Source organism: Lathamus discolor, unplaced genomic scaffold (genome assembly GCF_037157495.1).
Source record: "Lathamus discolor isolate bLatDis1 unplaced genomic scaffold, bLatDis1.hap1 Scaffold_73, whole genome shotgun sequence".
NCBI classification, from domain to species: Eukaryota; Metazoa; Chordata; class Aves; order Psittaciformes; family Psittacidae; genus Lathamus; species Lathamus discolor.
This window is the reverse complement of record NW_027069387.1, coordinates 2,166,154-2,180,273: the sequence shown is the minus strand read 5'-3', so window position 1 is coordinate 2,180,273 and position 14,120 is coordinate 2,166,154. Positions and strand designations below refer to the sequence as shown.

The following is a 14,120-nucleotide window of genomic DNA, read 5'->3' as shown; positions in this document are numbered from 1 at the left end:
TGGGGGTTGGGGGGTGGTACCAATGGCGGCTTGTCACGTTTCCCTTGGCAACCTCCTCCCCTCCCTTCTCCCCCCACGCCCCGCCACCCCGCTCCATCGCCCGCCTCCCTCCCTGACGCTGCTTTCTCCTACTGGCAGTCGTGCGGAGGGGCGGGGCGGAGCGCTCTCCCATTGGCAGATGCGCGGGGGGGCGTGGGCCAGGCGCTCGGCGGGCTCTGGAAGGTTCCGGCTGCGCCTCAGTGAGGCCGGGATCGGGATCTGGGCCGGGTCGGGGCTGGGATCGGGATCGGGATCGGGATCGGGATCGGGACCGGGATCGGGACCGGGACCGGGATCGGGATCGGGATCGGGGCCGGGACCGGGATCGGGGCCGGGGCCGGGCCGGGACGGGATCGGGGCCGGGACATGGGCAAGGACTATTACCGCACGCTGGGGCTGTCCCGCGGCGCCTCGGGCGAGGACGTGCGCCGCGCGTACCGGCGGCAGGCGCTGCGCTTCCACCGGACAAGAACAAGGAGCCCGGCGCCGAGGAGCGCTTCAAGGAGGTGGCCGAGGCCTACGACGTGCTCAGCGACCCAAGAACGGGAGATCTTCGACAAGTACGGGGAGGAGGGTGAGCGGCGGCGCCGGCGGGCGAGCTATGGGGCTGGCAGTGGGGCTGGCAGTGGGGCAGGCGTGAGGGTGGCAGTGGGGCAGGCCCATGGGGCTGGCAGTGGGGTAGGCCTGGCCCGGACAGTGGGGCAAGCTATGGGGCTGTCAGTGGGGCTGTCAGTGGGGCCGTCTATGGGGCTGGCACTGGGGCAGGCTATGGGACTGGCGGACAGTGAGGCAGGCAGTGGAGCAGTGGTGCAGGGCCATGGGGCAGGCCATGAGGCTGTCAGTGGGGCTGGCAGTGGAGCAGGCGCATGGGGCAGGCTTGAGGCCTTCAGTGGGTCGGCTATGGGGCTGGCAGTGGGGCAGGCCTGGCCCTGACAGTGGGGCAGGCTATGGGGCTGTCAGTAGGGCTGTCAGTGGGGCAGGCCTGAGGGTGTCAGTGGGGCAGTCTATGGGGCTGGCACTGGGGCAGGCTATGGGACTGGCGGACAGTGAGGCAGGCAGTGGAGCAGTGGTGCAGGGCCATGGGGCAGGCCATGAGGCTGTCAGTGGGCAGGCCTAGGCCTGACATGGGGCAGGCTATGGCTGGCAGTGGGGCAGGCCATGAGGCTGGCAGTGGGTCTGCCATGGGGCTGTTAGTGGAGCTGGCAGTGGGGCAGGCCATGAGGCCATCAGTGGGTTGGCCATGGGGCTGTCAGTGGAGCAGGCCTGGGCCTGACAGTGGGGCAGGCTATGGGGCTGGCAGCCAATGGGGCAGGCAGCATGGTGGCAGTGGTGCAGGCCCATGGCGCAGGCCATGAGGCCGTCAGTGGGTCAGCTATGGGGCTGGCAGTGATCGGCCATGGGCCTGACAGTGGGTAGGCTATGGGGCCAGCAGTGGGGCTGGTGCCGGGCCATGGAGCAGGCAGCAGTAGGGCAGGCAGCAGTGGAGCAGGCTATGGGGCTGGCAGTGGGGCTGGGTGCCAGGCCGTTGGAGCAGGCAGCAGTGGGGCAGGAGCCTGGGGCGTGCTGGAGCCGGCCGGGCCTGTTGGGGCCTGTTGGGGCCGTCAGCAGCGTCTGCACCCGAGTAGAACCGGTTCCCTCAGCGCCGCCGCCCCACGCTCTGCCCCACACCCAGCCCCAGCCCCATGCCCTGCCCCATAGCCTGCCCTACAGCCAGCTCCGTACCCAGCCCCACACCCTGCCCCACGCCGGCATTTGACAGGGTTCCTTTCACTAACCTGCATTTCCTTCTCTCACTCCATCCCCTTCCCATCCTATCCTTCTATTCCTTCCCCTCCATCTCCTTCCCATCTCTCATCTCCATCCCTCTACTGCCTCCATCCCTTCCCTTCCCCCCATCCCCTTTCCCCCATCCCCTTCCCCCCCATCCCTTTCCCCCATCCCTTTCCCCCCATCCCCTTTCCCCCATCCCCTCCCCACCCCTTCCCAACCCTTCACCCTCCCCCTGTTCCAGGTCTGAAAGGGGCACCCCCAGCTCGGGCCCGGGGGGGGTCCCCAACGGCCCCACCTTCACGTACACCTTCCGGGGGACCCCCACGCCATGTTCGCCGAGTTCTTCGACGGCCGCAACCCCTTCGACACCTTCTTCGTGCAGCGCAACGGCGACGATGATGACGAGGAGCCCTTCACCACCTTCCATGTGGGCTTCCCCCGCGCCCGCCAGGCCGGCGCCCGCCGCCAGGACCCCCCTGTCCTCTACGACCTCAAGGTCTCCCTCGAGGAGATCTACAGCGGCTGCACCAAGAAGATGAAGATCTCCCACAAGCGCCTCAATCCCGACGGGAAGACGGTGAGGAACGAGGACAAGATCCTCACCATCGAAGTGAAGCGGGGCTGGAAGGAAGGCACCAAAATCACCTTCCCCAAAGAGGGAGACCAGACCCCCACCAACATCCCCGCCGACGTTGTCTTCGTCCTCAAGGACAAACCTCATGGGGTCTTCCGAAGGGAGGGCTCCGACATCGTGTATCCGGCCAAGATAAGCCTCCGGGAGGTGGGTCTGTGGTTGGGATCGTGGCGGGGAGCATCAAGGATCAGTTGATCATGGTTGTGGTGGGGATGGCGAGACTGGATTGGTCTGAGGGGGACATCAAGGTTGGGTTGAGTCTTGCTCATGGTGGGGACATCAAGGTTGGGTTGGCCTTGGTCATGGTGGGGACATCAAGGAGGGGTTGGTCTTGGTCAAGGTGCAGATGACAAGGTTGGGTTGAGTCTTGGTCGTGGTGGGACATCAGGAATGGGTTGGCCTTGGTTGTGGTGGGGAATTGAGGCTGGGTTGGTCTCGGTCATGGTGGGGACATCAAGGAGGGGTTGGTCTTGGTCAAGGTGCAGATGAAAAGGTTGGGTTGAGTCTTGGTCATGGTGGGGACATCAAAGATGGGTTGGTCTTGGTCAAGGTGCAGATGAAAAGGTTGGGTTGAGTCTTGGTCATGGTGGGGATATCAAAGATGGGTTGGTCTTGGTCAAGGTGCAGATGACAAGGTTGGGTTGAGTCTTGGTCATGGTGGGGACATCAGGAATGGGTTGGCCTTGGTTGTGGTGGGGGATGAGGCTGGGTTGGTCTCGGTCATGGTGGAGATGTCAAGGTTGGGTTGGTCTACATGGGGATATCAGAGCTGGGTAGGTCTTGGTGTGGATGTCGTGGGTGAAGATTGGTTCTGGCCACGGTGGGGATGTAGTGGCTGAAAGTTGGTCATGGTGGGGACATTTAGGTTGGGTTTGTCTTGGTGCTGGTGGTTGGCTCTGTTGGGTGCCGGTTGGCTCCACCGGGTGCCAGTTGGCTCCTTTGGGTGCCGGTTGGCTCCGTTGAGTGCTGGTTGGCTCCATTAGGTGCTGGTTGGCTCTGTTGATTGCGGTTGGGTCCATTGGATGCCAGTCGGCTTCAATGGATGCCTCTTGTCTCCATTGGGTGCTGTTGGCTCTGTTGAGTGTAGTGGGTTCCATTGGGTGTCAGTTGGCTCCATTGGGTGTCAGTTGGCTCCGCTGGGTGCGCTCGGCTCCATTGGGTGCTATTCAGTTCCATTGGGTGCTGCTGGGCTCCACTGGGTGCTGGTTGGTTCTGTTGGGTGCTATTCAGCCCCAGTGGGTGCCGCTGGGCTCCATTGAGTGTGGTTGGCTCCATGGGGTGCGGCTGGGCTCTGTTAAGTGCAGTTGGTTCCATTGAGTCCTTTTCGGCTCCATTGGATGCCTGTTGGCTCCGTTGGGTGCTGTTTGGCTCCATGGGGTGCTGGTTGGTTCTGTTGGATGCTGGTTGGCTCATTGAGTGTGGTTGGCTCCACTGGGTGCTGGTTGGTTCCGTTGGGTGCCGGGTGGTTCCATTGGGTGCTGCTGGGCTCCACTGGGTGCCGCTGGGCTCCATCGGGCATCCCTATCTCCGCAGGCTCTGTGTGGGTGCACGGTGCACACCCCGACGCTGGACGGCCGCACCATTCCCATGGTATTCCAGGACATCCTGAAGCCCGGCGTCAAGCGGCGCATCCCGGGCGAGGGCCTGCCCCTACCGCGAGCCCCAGAGCAACGCGGGGACCTGGTCATCGAGTTCGAGGTCAAGTTCCCAGACCGGATCCCACCAGCATCCCGGAGCCTCCTGGAGCAGATCCTGCCTCTCTGACCCCTCCCCCCGCCCCACCATGGGGCATTGGGGGCCAGCCCCCCCCCCCCCCAACAAGAGCCGGGCAGGGGCATGGGGGGCCCCCTCTGCCCCATTGGAGCTCATGGGGTGGCCCCCACCCCATCATAGGGTCCATATGGAGGGTGCTGGGGGGGTTCTTCCCCCCCCAACTCCATCTATGGGGTGCAGCTGGTCCCCCACTATCACAGAGGGGGGCCTGAGGGGTCCTTATTGGATCCCCCACCCTATCATAGAGTCCATATGGAGGGTGCTGGGGGGGTTCCCCCCCCCCAACTCCATCTATGGGGTCCTGCTGGTCCCCCACTATCACAGAGTGGGGCCTGGAGGGTCCTTAGGGGATCCCCCCCCCCATCTTGAGGGTCATGAGGTGTCCTTAGGGTGTCCTATATCCACTGTCTTGGGGTGTTCCCTCCACCCCATCTTGCTCATGGGGTGTTTTTAGGGTGTTGTGTCCCCCCCCATATCAGGGTCCTGGGGGTCATCCCCCCCCCAGCCCCATCTATGAGGTCCTGGGGTGTCCTTAGGGTCGTCCCCCCCCCATCTCTCTGCTCTGGTGGCCTTGGGGTGTCCTTGTCCTGTGTCCCCCCCCATCTCTGTGCTCTGGGGGGGGGGGGTTGGGGTCCCCCACTTGGGGATCATGGGGTTCACTGCCCCCCCGCCCAATGATTTGGGGGTCTCCAAACTCCATTATAAGGGTCCCCATGCCCTTGCCCCCCAATTCTATGGGGTCCCCCCATCTTCTTCCCCCTAATTTGGGGGTCCTCCATCATTCCCCCCCCTTTGGGGTCTGCCCCATCCTCCCCCTTGCTCATTCTCCACGCCATTTGGGGTCCCCCCCCTTATCTCATCCCTCCCCCAATTTGGGGTCCCCCCCATCATTTTCCCCCCATTGTTCCCCCCCCCATCATATCTCCTCCTATTTGGGGTCCTCCCCATCCTCTCCCTCCAATTTGGGGTTCCCCTCCATCATTTCCCCCCCATTACCCCCCACTTTGGGGTCCCCCTTGGGGGTGAGGGGGGGGCATCACAGCATCCCCTCACCTCCCCTCCCCTTTACCCCCCCATCCCAATCCATGGGGTACCTCCCATTGAGTGGGGGTTGTTGGGGGGCCGCGGGCGGCTCTGGGGGGGTCAAGGGGGGGTGTCTGGGGTGGGGGGGGCGGGTCCCTCGTATCCTTTGGGATGAATCCGCCCGGAAAAGGGGCTGTTCCTGCCGGAACTCTCGTGGCTTTGTATAAAGCATCAAACCTGCCCCCGGCTGTGAGCTTTTGGGGGGGGACGACCCCAAAATGGGGTTGGGAGCCCCTAAATGAGGGGGAACCTCCCCAAAATGGGGTTTGGGACCCCCAAACGGGGGGGTGGGAGCCATAAATGGGGCCTGAGACCCCCCCAATGGGGTATGGGAGCCATAAATGTGGGGTGGGACCCCTGCACAATGGGGTCTGAGACCCCCAAAGCAGGAACTGGGACCCCCCCCAATGGGGTATGGGAGCCATAAATGTGGGGTGGGACCCCCAAAGCAGGGACTGGGACCCCCCCCAATGGGGTATGGGAGCCATAAATGTGGGGTGGAACCCCCAAAGCAGGGACTGGGACCCCCCCCAATGGGGTATGGGAGCCATAAATGTGGGGTGGGACCCCCAAAGCAGGGACTGGGACCCCCCCTAATGGGGTATGGGAGCCATAAATGTGGGGTGGAACCCCCCGCCATGGGGTCTGGGACCCCCAAAGCAGGGACTGGTACCCCCCACAATGGGGTCTGGGAGCCATAAATGTGGGGTGGGACCCCTGCACAATGGGGTCTGAGACCCCCAAAGCAGGGACTGGGACCCCCCCCAGTGGGGTATGGGAGCCATAAATGTGGGGTGGGACCCCCTGCCATGGGGTCTGGGACCCCAAAGTAGGGACTGGGATCCCCAAATTGGGGTGTGGGAGCCATAAATGGTGTCTGGCACCCCCCCAATGGGGTCTGGGACCCCCAGATGTGGACTGGGACCCCCAGTATGGGGTCTGGGATGCTCAAATGTGGGGTGAAACCCCCCAGTAGGGTCTGGGACCCCCAAATGGGTACTGGGACCCCCAGAATAGGGCCTGGGCCTTCCAAAATGGGGTCTGGGACCCCCAAAATAGGGTTTGGGAGCCATAAATGTGGGGTGAGACCCCCCCAAAGGGGTCTGGGACCGTAGTTCCGCCCAGCCGCCATGGGGCGCAATTCCCGGCTCCGCCCACCCCGGGGACTCGCAACTCTCGCTCCTGATTGGCTGCGGGCGGCCCCACCCGTGAGGGAATGCGAGGCCGGGCGCGCCCACCGCCCGGAGCGCTGGAGGGGTGTGGCCCTTTCCTGCCCACACCCACCTCCCATTGGTCAGCGGGGCGGGGCGGCGGCACTGATTGGTCAAGGGGCGCTTTGGCCCCGCCCTCCCGGAAGTGTCCCTCCGGTTGCAGCGCCCGGCGGAGGGTCCGGCGGTGAGCGGGGGGCCGGGACTGAGCCCAAGGGGGCCGGGGGGGTCCGGAAGGACCCGAAGGGTCCCGGGGAGGCTCGGAGGTGTCCGAAGGGTTCCGGGGGGCGGTCCGGAAGGTCCCGAAGGGTCCCGGGGGGTCCCTGAGGGGTCCCTAAGGGGTCCTTTAAGGGGTCCCTAAGGGGTCCTTTAAGGGGTCCGGAGAGTCCCGAAGAGACCCGAGGGGTTCCGAAGGGGTTGGGGGGGTGGGGGGTGTCCGGAAAGTCCCGAAGGGTCCCGGAGAGACCCGAAGGGTCCCGGGGGGGTCCTAAGGGGTCCCTTAAGGGGTCCGGAGGGTCCCGAAGAGACCCGAGGGGTTCCGAAGGGTCTCGGGGTGGGGGTCCGGAAGGTCCCGAAGGGTCCCGAGGGTGTTCGGAGGGGTGCGGAGGGTCCCGAAGGGTTCCCCATTGCCCACCCATACCCCCCATTGCCCCCATTATCCCCATTGCCCCCATTATCCCCATTGTCCCCATTCCCCTTTATTCACCGCCCTCCATTCCTCTCCATTCATCCCCATTCGTTCACCCCTGTGCACCCCCTTCCATTCCCTCCCCCATTCACCTCCCTCCATTCACCCCCATTTATCCCCCTCCACTCACCCCCATTTATTCACCCCCCTCCATTCACCTTCACCCTCCTCCATTCACCCCCATTCATTCCCCCCCCTCCATTCACCCCCATTCCCCCCATTCATTCATCCCCCTTTACCCCCCTCCATTCACCCCCATTCAGCCCCCTCCATTCACCCCTATTCACCACATTCACCCCCATTCAGCCCCCTCCATTCACCCCTATTCACCACATTCACCTCCATTCACCCCCCTCCATTCACCCCCATTCACCCCCATTCCCCCCCTCCATTCACCCCTATTCACCATATTCACCTCCATTTACCCCCTCCACTCACCCCCATTCACTCCCATTCACCCCCTCCATTCACCCCCATTTACCCCCTCCATTCACCCCCTCCATTCACCCCCATTCACCTCCATTCACCCCCTCCATTCACTTCCATTCACCCCCCCATTCACCCCCTCCATTCACCCCTATTCACCACATTCACCTCCATTCACCCCACTCACCCCCATTCCCCCCCATACCCCCCCCACCCCCCCCATTCACCCCTCCCTCCCCCCGCAGCTCCCCATCCTCCCCTCCGGCTCCGCTCCCCCCCGCTGCCCCCGATGCCGCTGGGGCTGAGCCGCCGCAAGAAGCCGCCGCCGCTGGTGGAGAACGAGGAGGAGGCCGCGGGAGGCGGCGGGGCCGGGGCCGGGGCCGGGGCCGAGGCGGGGCCCGGGGCCGGCGGGGCCGGGCCCGGGTCGGGGGCGCTGCGGCCGCGGCTCGTGTTCCACACGCAGCTGGCGCACGGGAGCCCCACGGGCCGCGTGGAGGGGTTCAGCAACGTCCGGGAGCTCTACGGCAAGATCGCGGCCGCCTTCGGCATCGCCCCCGCAGAGGTGGGCGGGGAACGGGCGGGGGAATGAATGGGGGTGAATGGGGGAATGGGGGTGATGGGGGGGAATGGGGGTGATGGGGGGGAATGGGGTCCTGTGGGGGGAATGGGGGTGAATGGGGGCAAATGGGGGTGAATGGGGTCCTGTGGGGGGAATGGGGGTGATGGCAGGGAATGGGGTCCTGTGGGGGGAATGGGGGAGAATGGGGGGTGATGGGGGAATGGGGATGATGGGGGGGAATGGGGTCCTGTGGGGGGAATGGGGATGAATGGGGGCAAATGGGGTGAATGGGGTCCTGTGGGGGGAATGGGGGTGATGGCAGGGAATGGGGTCCTGTGGGGGAATGGGGGAAATGGGGGGAATGGGGGGGAATGGGGTCCTGTGTGGGGAATGGGGGTGAATGGGGGCAAATGGGGGGAATGGGGGTCCTGTGGGGGGAAATGGGGTCCTGTGGGGGAATGGGGTCCTGTGGGGGGAATGGAGGTGAATGGGGGTGATGGGGGGGAATGAATGGGGGTGATAGGGGAATGGTGATGAATGGGGTCCTGTGGGGGGAATGGAGGTGATGGGGGGGAATGGAGGTGATGGGGATGAATGGGGTATTGGGGGGAATGGAGGTGATGGGGGGGGAATGGAGGTGATGGGGATGAATGGGGTATTGGGGGGGAATGGGGCTAATGGGGGTGATGGGGGAATGGGGATGAATGGGGCTGATGGGATGAATGGGGGTGATGGGGGGATGGGGGTGAATGGGAGTGATGGGGGTATGGGGGTGAATGGGGGTGATGGGGATGAATGGGGGTAATGGGGGAACAGGGGGAATGGGGGAACAGGGGGAATGAGGGCAATGGGGGAATGGGGATGAATGGGAGTAATAGGGATGAATGGGGATGATGGGGGTGAATGGGGATGATGGGGGTGAATGGGGATGATGGGGGTGAATGGGGTTAATGGGGGAATGGGGATGAATGGGGGTAATAGGGATGAATGGGGGTGATAGGGCTGAATGGGGATGAATGGGTAACGGGGATGAATGGGGGAAATGGGGGTAAATGGGGGTAATGGGAGAACGGGGGAGAATGAGGGCAATGGGGGATAATGGGGATAATGGGGGAATGGGGCAGAATGAGGGCAATGGGGGAATGGGGATGAACGGGGGTAATGGGGGGGAATGAGGGCAGTGGGGGGCAATGGGGGTAATGGGGATGAATGGGGGGATGGGGGAACGGGGGGGAATGAGGGCAATGGGGGAATAGGGTTGAATGGGGAATGGGGATGAATGGGAGTAATGGGGGGGAATGGGGTAATGGGGGTGAATGGGAGAAATGGGGGTATGGCGGGCAATGGGGGGAATTGGGGGAATATGGGGAATGGGGGCAATGGGGGGATGGGGGATGGGGGATGAATGGGAAGAATGGGAGGAATGGGGATGAATGGGGGGTATGGGGCAACGGGGGGAATTGGGGGCAATTGGGGTAATGGGGTGCTGGGGGGGTACCTGAGGGGCAAATGGGACCTGCCCCATTGTGTCCCAATGGGGTGTCCCAATGTGTGTCCCACTGTGTCTCTTGTCATGTCCCATGGGGCTGCCCCATTGTGTCCCATTGGGGTGTCCCATTGAGTCTCCCACTGTGCCCCATTGCCTGCCTCGGCCCCCGTGGTCGCCGTTGTGCCCCATTGCAGGTGATGTTCTGCACGCTCAACACACACAAGGTGGACATGGAGAAGCTCCTGGGGGGCCAGATCGGCCTTGAGGACTTCATCTTCGCGCACACGCGGGGCCAGCGCAAGCGCGTCGAGGTCTTCAAGTCGGAGGAGGCGCTGGGGCTCACCATCACCGACAACGGCGCCGGCTACGCCTTCATCAAGGTGCCGACGGGGGACGCTGTGGGGCGGCAGGTGGAGAGAGGCAATGGGATGGGGATGGAGAGCAGCAATGGGTGCTATGGGGGGGTGCAGGGGATGTGGGGAGCCTTGGGGATGTATCAGAGGGTAGCAGGGCAATGGGATGGGGATGGAGAACAGCAATGGGTGCTGTAGGGGGCGCAGGGGATGTGGGGAGCCTTGGAGATGTATCAGAGGGTGCCAGGGCAATGGGATGGGGATGGAGAAGGTGAGGGCCAAGGGGTGTTAGGGAGGGATGTGGGGACCCAAAGGTGGTCCCTGAGCTGCCCTAGGGGACATGGGGACCTCCTGGGCTCTATGGGGACATCTTGGGTGGCCATTGGGATCTCTTGGCTATCTATGGGTGGCCCTGGGGCCCTCTTTGTCGCCATGGGGACCCCCTTGGGTGCCTGCGGGTGCCCATGGAGCCCCCCCTGTGTCCCCCAGCGCATCCGCGAGGGCAGCGTCATCGCCCGCATCCCCGTGATCGGGGTCGGGGACGTGATCGAGGCCATCGACGGGCGCAGCCTCGTGGGCGCCCGGCACTTCGAGGTGGCCAAAGTGCTCAAGGAGCTGCCCCGCGGGCGGAGCTTTGCCCTGCACCTCACGGAGCCCCGCAGGGCCTTCGGTGGGCGCTGGGGGGGCCGGGGGGGGGCGGTCCCAGTGGGAGGCAATGGGGGGGGCCCAGTGGGAGGGGGCCCAATGGGAGGGGGCCAATGGGAGGGGGCCAATGGGACACAATGGGAGGGTCCCAATGGGTGGCAAAGGGAGGGGCCCCAGTGAGAGGGGTCCCAGTGGGAGGGGCCCAATGGGACACAATGGGAGGGGCCCAATGGGAGGAGGCCCAATGGGAGGGGGCCCAATGGGAGACACTGGGAGGGGTCCTAGTGGGAGACACTGGGAGGGGTCCTAGTGGGAGACACTGGGAGCGGCCCCAGTGGGAGGCAATGGCAGAAAATGGGAGCCCCCCCCCACCTCCTCCCCCTACTCTGTGGGGGTTAGGGCTTGGTTCGGAGCTCCCCGCCCACCCTGAGGTTCCCCCTCCTCTCACCCCCCTTTTCCCTTCCAGACATGATCGCCCCAAGGGCGGCGGGGGGCCGGGGGGGGGGCACCCCCATGGGCTCCGGTCGGGGCACCCTGCGCCTGCGTGCCCACGGCCCCCCCCACCCTCGAGGAGCAGGTACGGACCCTGCCCATAATGGGGATCCCCCATATCCCTGTCCCCCCCATCATGGAGACCCCCCTATGTCCCTGACCCCTCCATCATGGAGACCCCCCATATCCCTGACCACCCCCATCATGGAGACCCCCCCATATCCCTGACCCCCCCCATCATGGTGACCCCCATATCCCTGACACCCCCACCCATCATGGAGACCCCCCCATGTCCCTGATCCCACCCCACGCCATCATGGAGACCCCCCCATATCCCTGACCCCTTCCATCATGGGGGCCCCCCCCATACTGGGGACCCCCCGAACCCCTCTGTGCACCCCCGCCAGCCCTCAGCCTTCGAGGAGCGTGCGGTGGCCAAGGTGGATGATTTGCTGGAGAGTTACATGGGCATCCGGGACAGCGAGCTGGGTGAGAGCCCCCCCCATAGCACCCATGGATGCTAGGACCCCCCCATGGGACCCCCCCCTCAGTCGGTGCTAGGACCCCCCCATGGGACCTGTCCATGGGATCTTCCCAGTGAGTGCTGGCACCCACCCACATGAGGCTCCTCCATGGGACCCCCACTAATGGGTGCTGGGCACCCCCCTGCCATGGGATCCCCCCATGGGACCCCCCTAATGGGTGCTGGCACCCCATCAGTGAGGTCCTGCAATGGGACACCCCCCAGTGGGTGCTGAGACTCCTCCATGGGACTCTCCATAGGACCCCTCCATGGGGACCCCTCTAGGGTACTCCCCGCAGTGGGTGCTGGCACCCCCCCATAGGACCCCCCCAGTGGGTCCCCTGGGACCCACTCCCATGGGACCCCTTTCAATGGGTGCTAGGACCCCCCATGGGACCCTGTCCATGGGACCTCCCCCAATGGGTGCTGGGACCCCCCCATGGGCTCTCCCATAGGACCCCCCCCAGTGGGTACTGGGACCCCCCCATGGGACCCCTCTATGAAACCCCCGCAATGGGTGCTTTGACCTCCCCCATGGGACCTCCCCCATAGAATCCCTTCCAATGGGTGCTGGGACCCCCCCATAAGGCCCCCCCATAAGACCTCCCGTAATGGTTTCTGGTACCCTCCCCATGGAACCCCCCCCCCACACACACACCATGAGACCCCCCCAGTGGGTACTGGGACCCCCCTCATGGAATCTGCCCCAGTGGGTGCTGGGACGCCCTCCATGGGACCCCCTATGGGACCTCCAATGGGTGCTGGCATCCCCTATGGGCCCCCCCCCATGGAATCCCCCATAATGGGTGTTGCGACCTCCCCATGGACCCCTCTAAAGGACCCCCCCCAATGGGTGCTTGGGCTCCCTCATGGGACCCTCTCCATGGAACCCCCCAGTGGATGCAGGCACACCCCCCCCCCCCCCCCCTGTGGTCCATGTCCCCCCCGCCCCATTGTCATCCCTGTATCCCTGCAGCCGCCACCATGGTGGAGCTGGGCCGGGATGCTCCGGATCCGGATGCGCTGGCGCAGGCGCTGGATTCCCAGCTCGGGGACTTCGCCTTCCCGGATGAGTTCGTCTTCGATGTCTGGGGGGCCATCGGCGACGCCAAAGTGGGGCGCGGATGAGCGCCCCCCCCACCCCCCCACTATGGGGATGCCCCCACTCCAGGGACATGGGGACCTCCCCTCATTGTGGACCCCATCTCCATGTGGATCTATCCCCAATGGGGTGAACCCCATCAAGACCACTACAAATCTCCCCTCCCCCCATAATTGGGCCCCCCCCAACCCTCCCAAACTGCTGGAGAGGGGTGGCCTGCCATGACCCCCCCCTTAGCACCTTCCCAATGGATGCTTCCAACCATGGCCCCTCCAGAGACTGGGACCACCCCCCCCCCCCATCCAGGACCACCCACGGGGGGTCTCTATGGACCTAAGGGTGCCCCCCCCTCTAAATCACCCTAGGGCTTGAAGCTTAAACCCCCTCCCCTTATTGACCCCCCCATAACATTAATGCCCCCCCCCCCCCCCCCACAGGGTGATGGATGAGGGTCGTTCGCCCCACCCCCCCATTGAGCTTTGCTATGGTGGTGGGGAGACTGGAGCTGCCCTGTGGTGCCCCAATGAGACAGGCCCCCCCCCGGTGCCAACCTGAGCCTGTCACTGACCCACCCCCCCCCCCCCATCGCACTGACTACCTCGGGGGGAGGCACAGCACAACCCCCCCCCACCCCGGTTACTGCATCCCTACTGGGGGGGGGGGCCTGTTACGGGGGGTGGGGGGGTGTCTTGTGTCGTTGTCCCCCCCCGGGGCTTATTTTTATATCTGCCACTAAAGGTGATTTTACCATAAAGAGGAGAATTTGGGGGGGGGGGCAAGGATGGGGGGTGTGGGTTTGCACCCCCATTGTGCACTCACCCCCCCCCCCCATTGCACACTCACTAAGCGGGGGGGGTCTGGGGGGGCGCACATGACACCCAATGGAAGAGACCCAATGGGATACCCCCCTCCCGGGTGCTGGGACTGGCTTAGTGGATCCTAATGGGATCTTAATGGGGTCCTAAAAGGGTCCTAATGTCATCCTAATGGGATATTAATGGGGTCCTAAAGGGATATTAATGAGGTCCTAATGGGATCCTCATGGTATCTTAATGAGGTCTTTATGGATCTTGATTCGGTCCTAATGGGATATTAATGGGGTCCTAAATGGATCCTAATGGGGTCTTAATGGGATCCTCGTGGGATCTTAATGGGGTCTTTATGGAATCTTAATAGGATGAGGGGTGGATGGGGTCCCAGTGACATGGACAAGGGTGAGCCCTGGCCCCAGTCCCTGCTCCTGGCACTGGGGACCCCAGTGCTGGGATTTGGGATGGGTCCAAAGGGTGCTGGGATGGGTTCTTGGTGCTGGGATGGATATGGCCTTGAAGTTTGT

The 14,120-nt window shown here is 64.1% G+C and overlaps 2 protein-coding genes across 2 annotated transcripts; both read left to right on the top strand.

Annotated features, from left to right (window-relative positions):
- The first annotated feature begins 332 nt into the window (after positions 1 to 332).
- Positions 333 to 4,301, top strand: LOC136006865 (dnaJ homolog subfamily B member 1-like). The gene is given in 6 exon segments (XM_065664905.1): positions 333 to 499; positions 502 to 580; positions 582 to 623; positions 2,060 to 2,118; positions 2,121 to 2,590; positions 3,977 to 4,301. Coding segments are annotated over 6 exon segments (975 nt in total). The 5' UTR covers positions 333 to 405; the 3' UTR covers positions 4,208 to 4,301.
- A 2,308-nt stretch (positions 4,302 to 6,609) lies between these two features.
- On the top strand, positions 6,610 to 13,538 carry LOC136006864 (PDZ domain-containing protein GIPC1-like). Its single transcript, XM_065664904.1, is given in 8 exon segments — positions 6,610 to 6,694; positions 7,867 to 8,183; positions 9,864 to 10,049; positions 10,512 to 10,692; positions 11,134 to 11,222; positions 11,224 to 11,244; positions 11,567 to 11,648; positions 12,659 to 13,538. Coding segments are annotated over 7 exon segments (984 nt in total). The 5' UTR covers positions 6,610 to 6,694; positions 7,867 to 7,910; the 3' UTR covers positions 12,811 to 13,538.
- Positions 13,539 to 14,120: the final 582 nt, after the last annotated feature.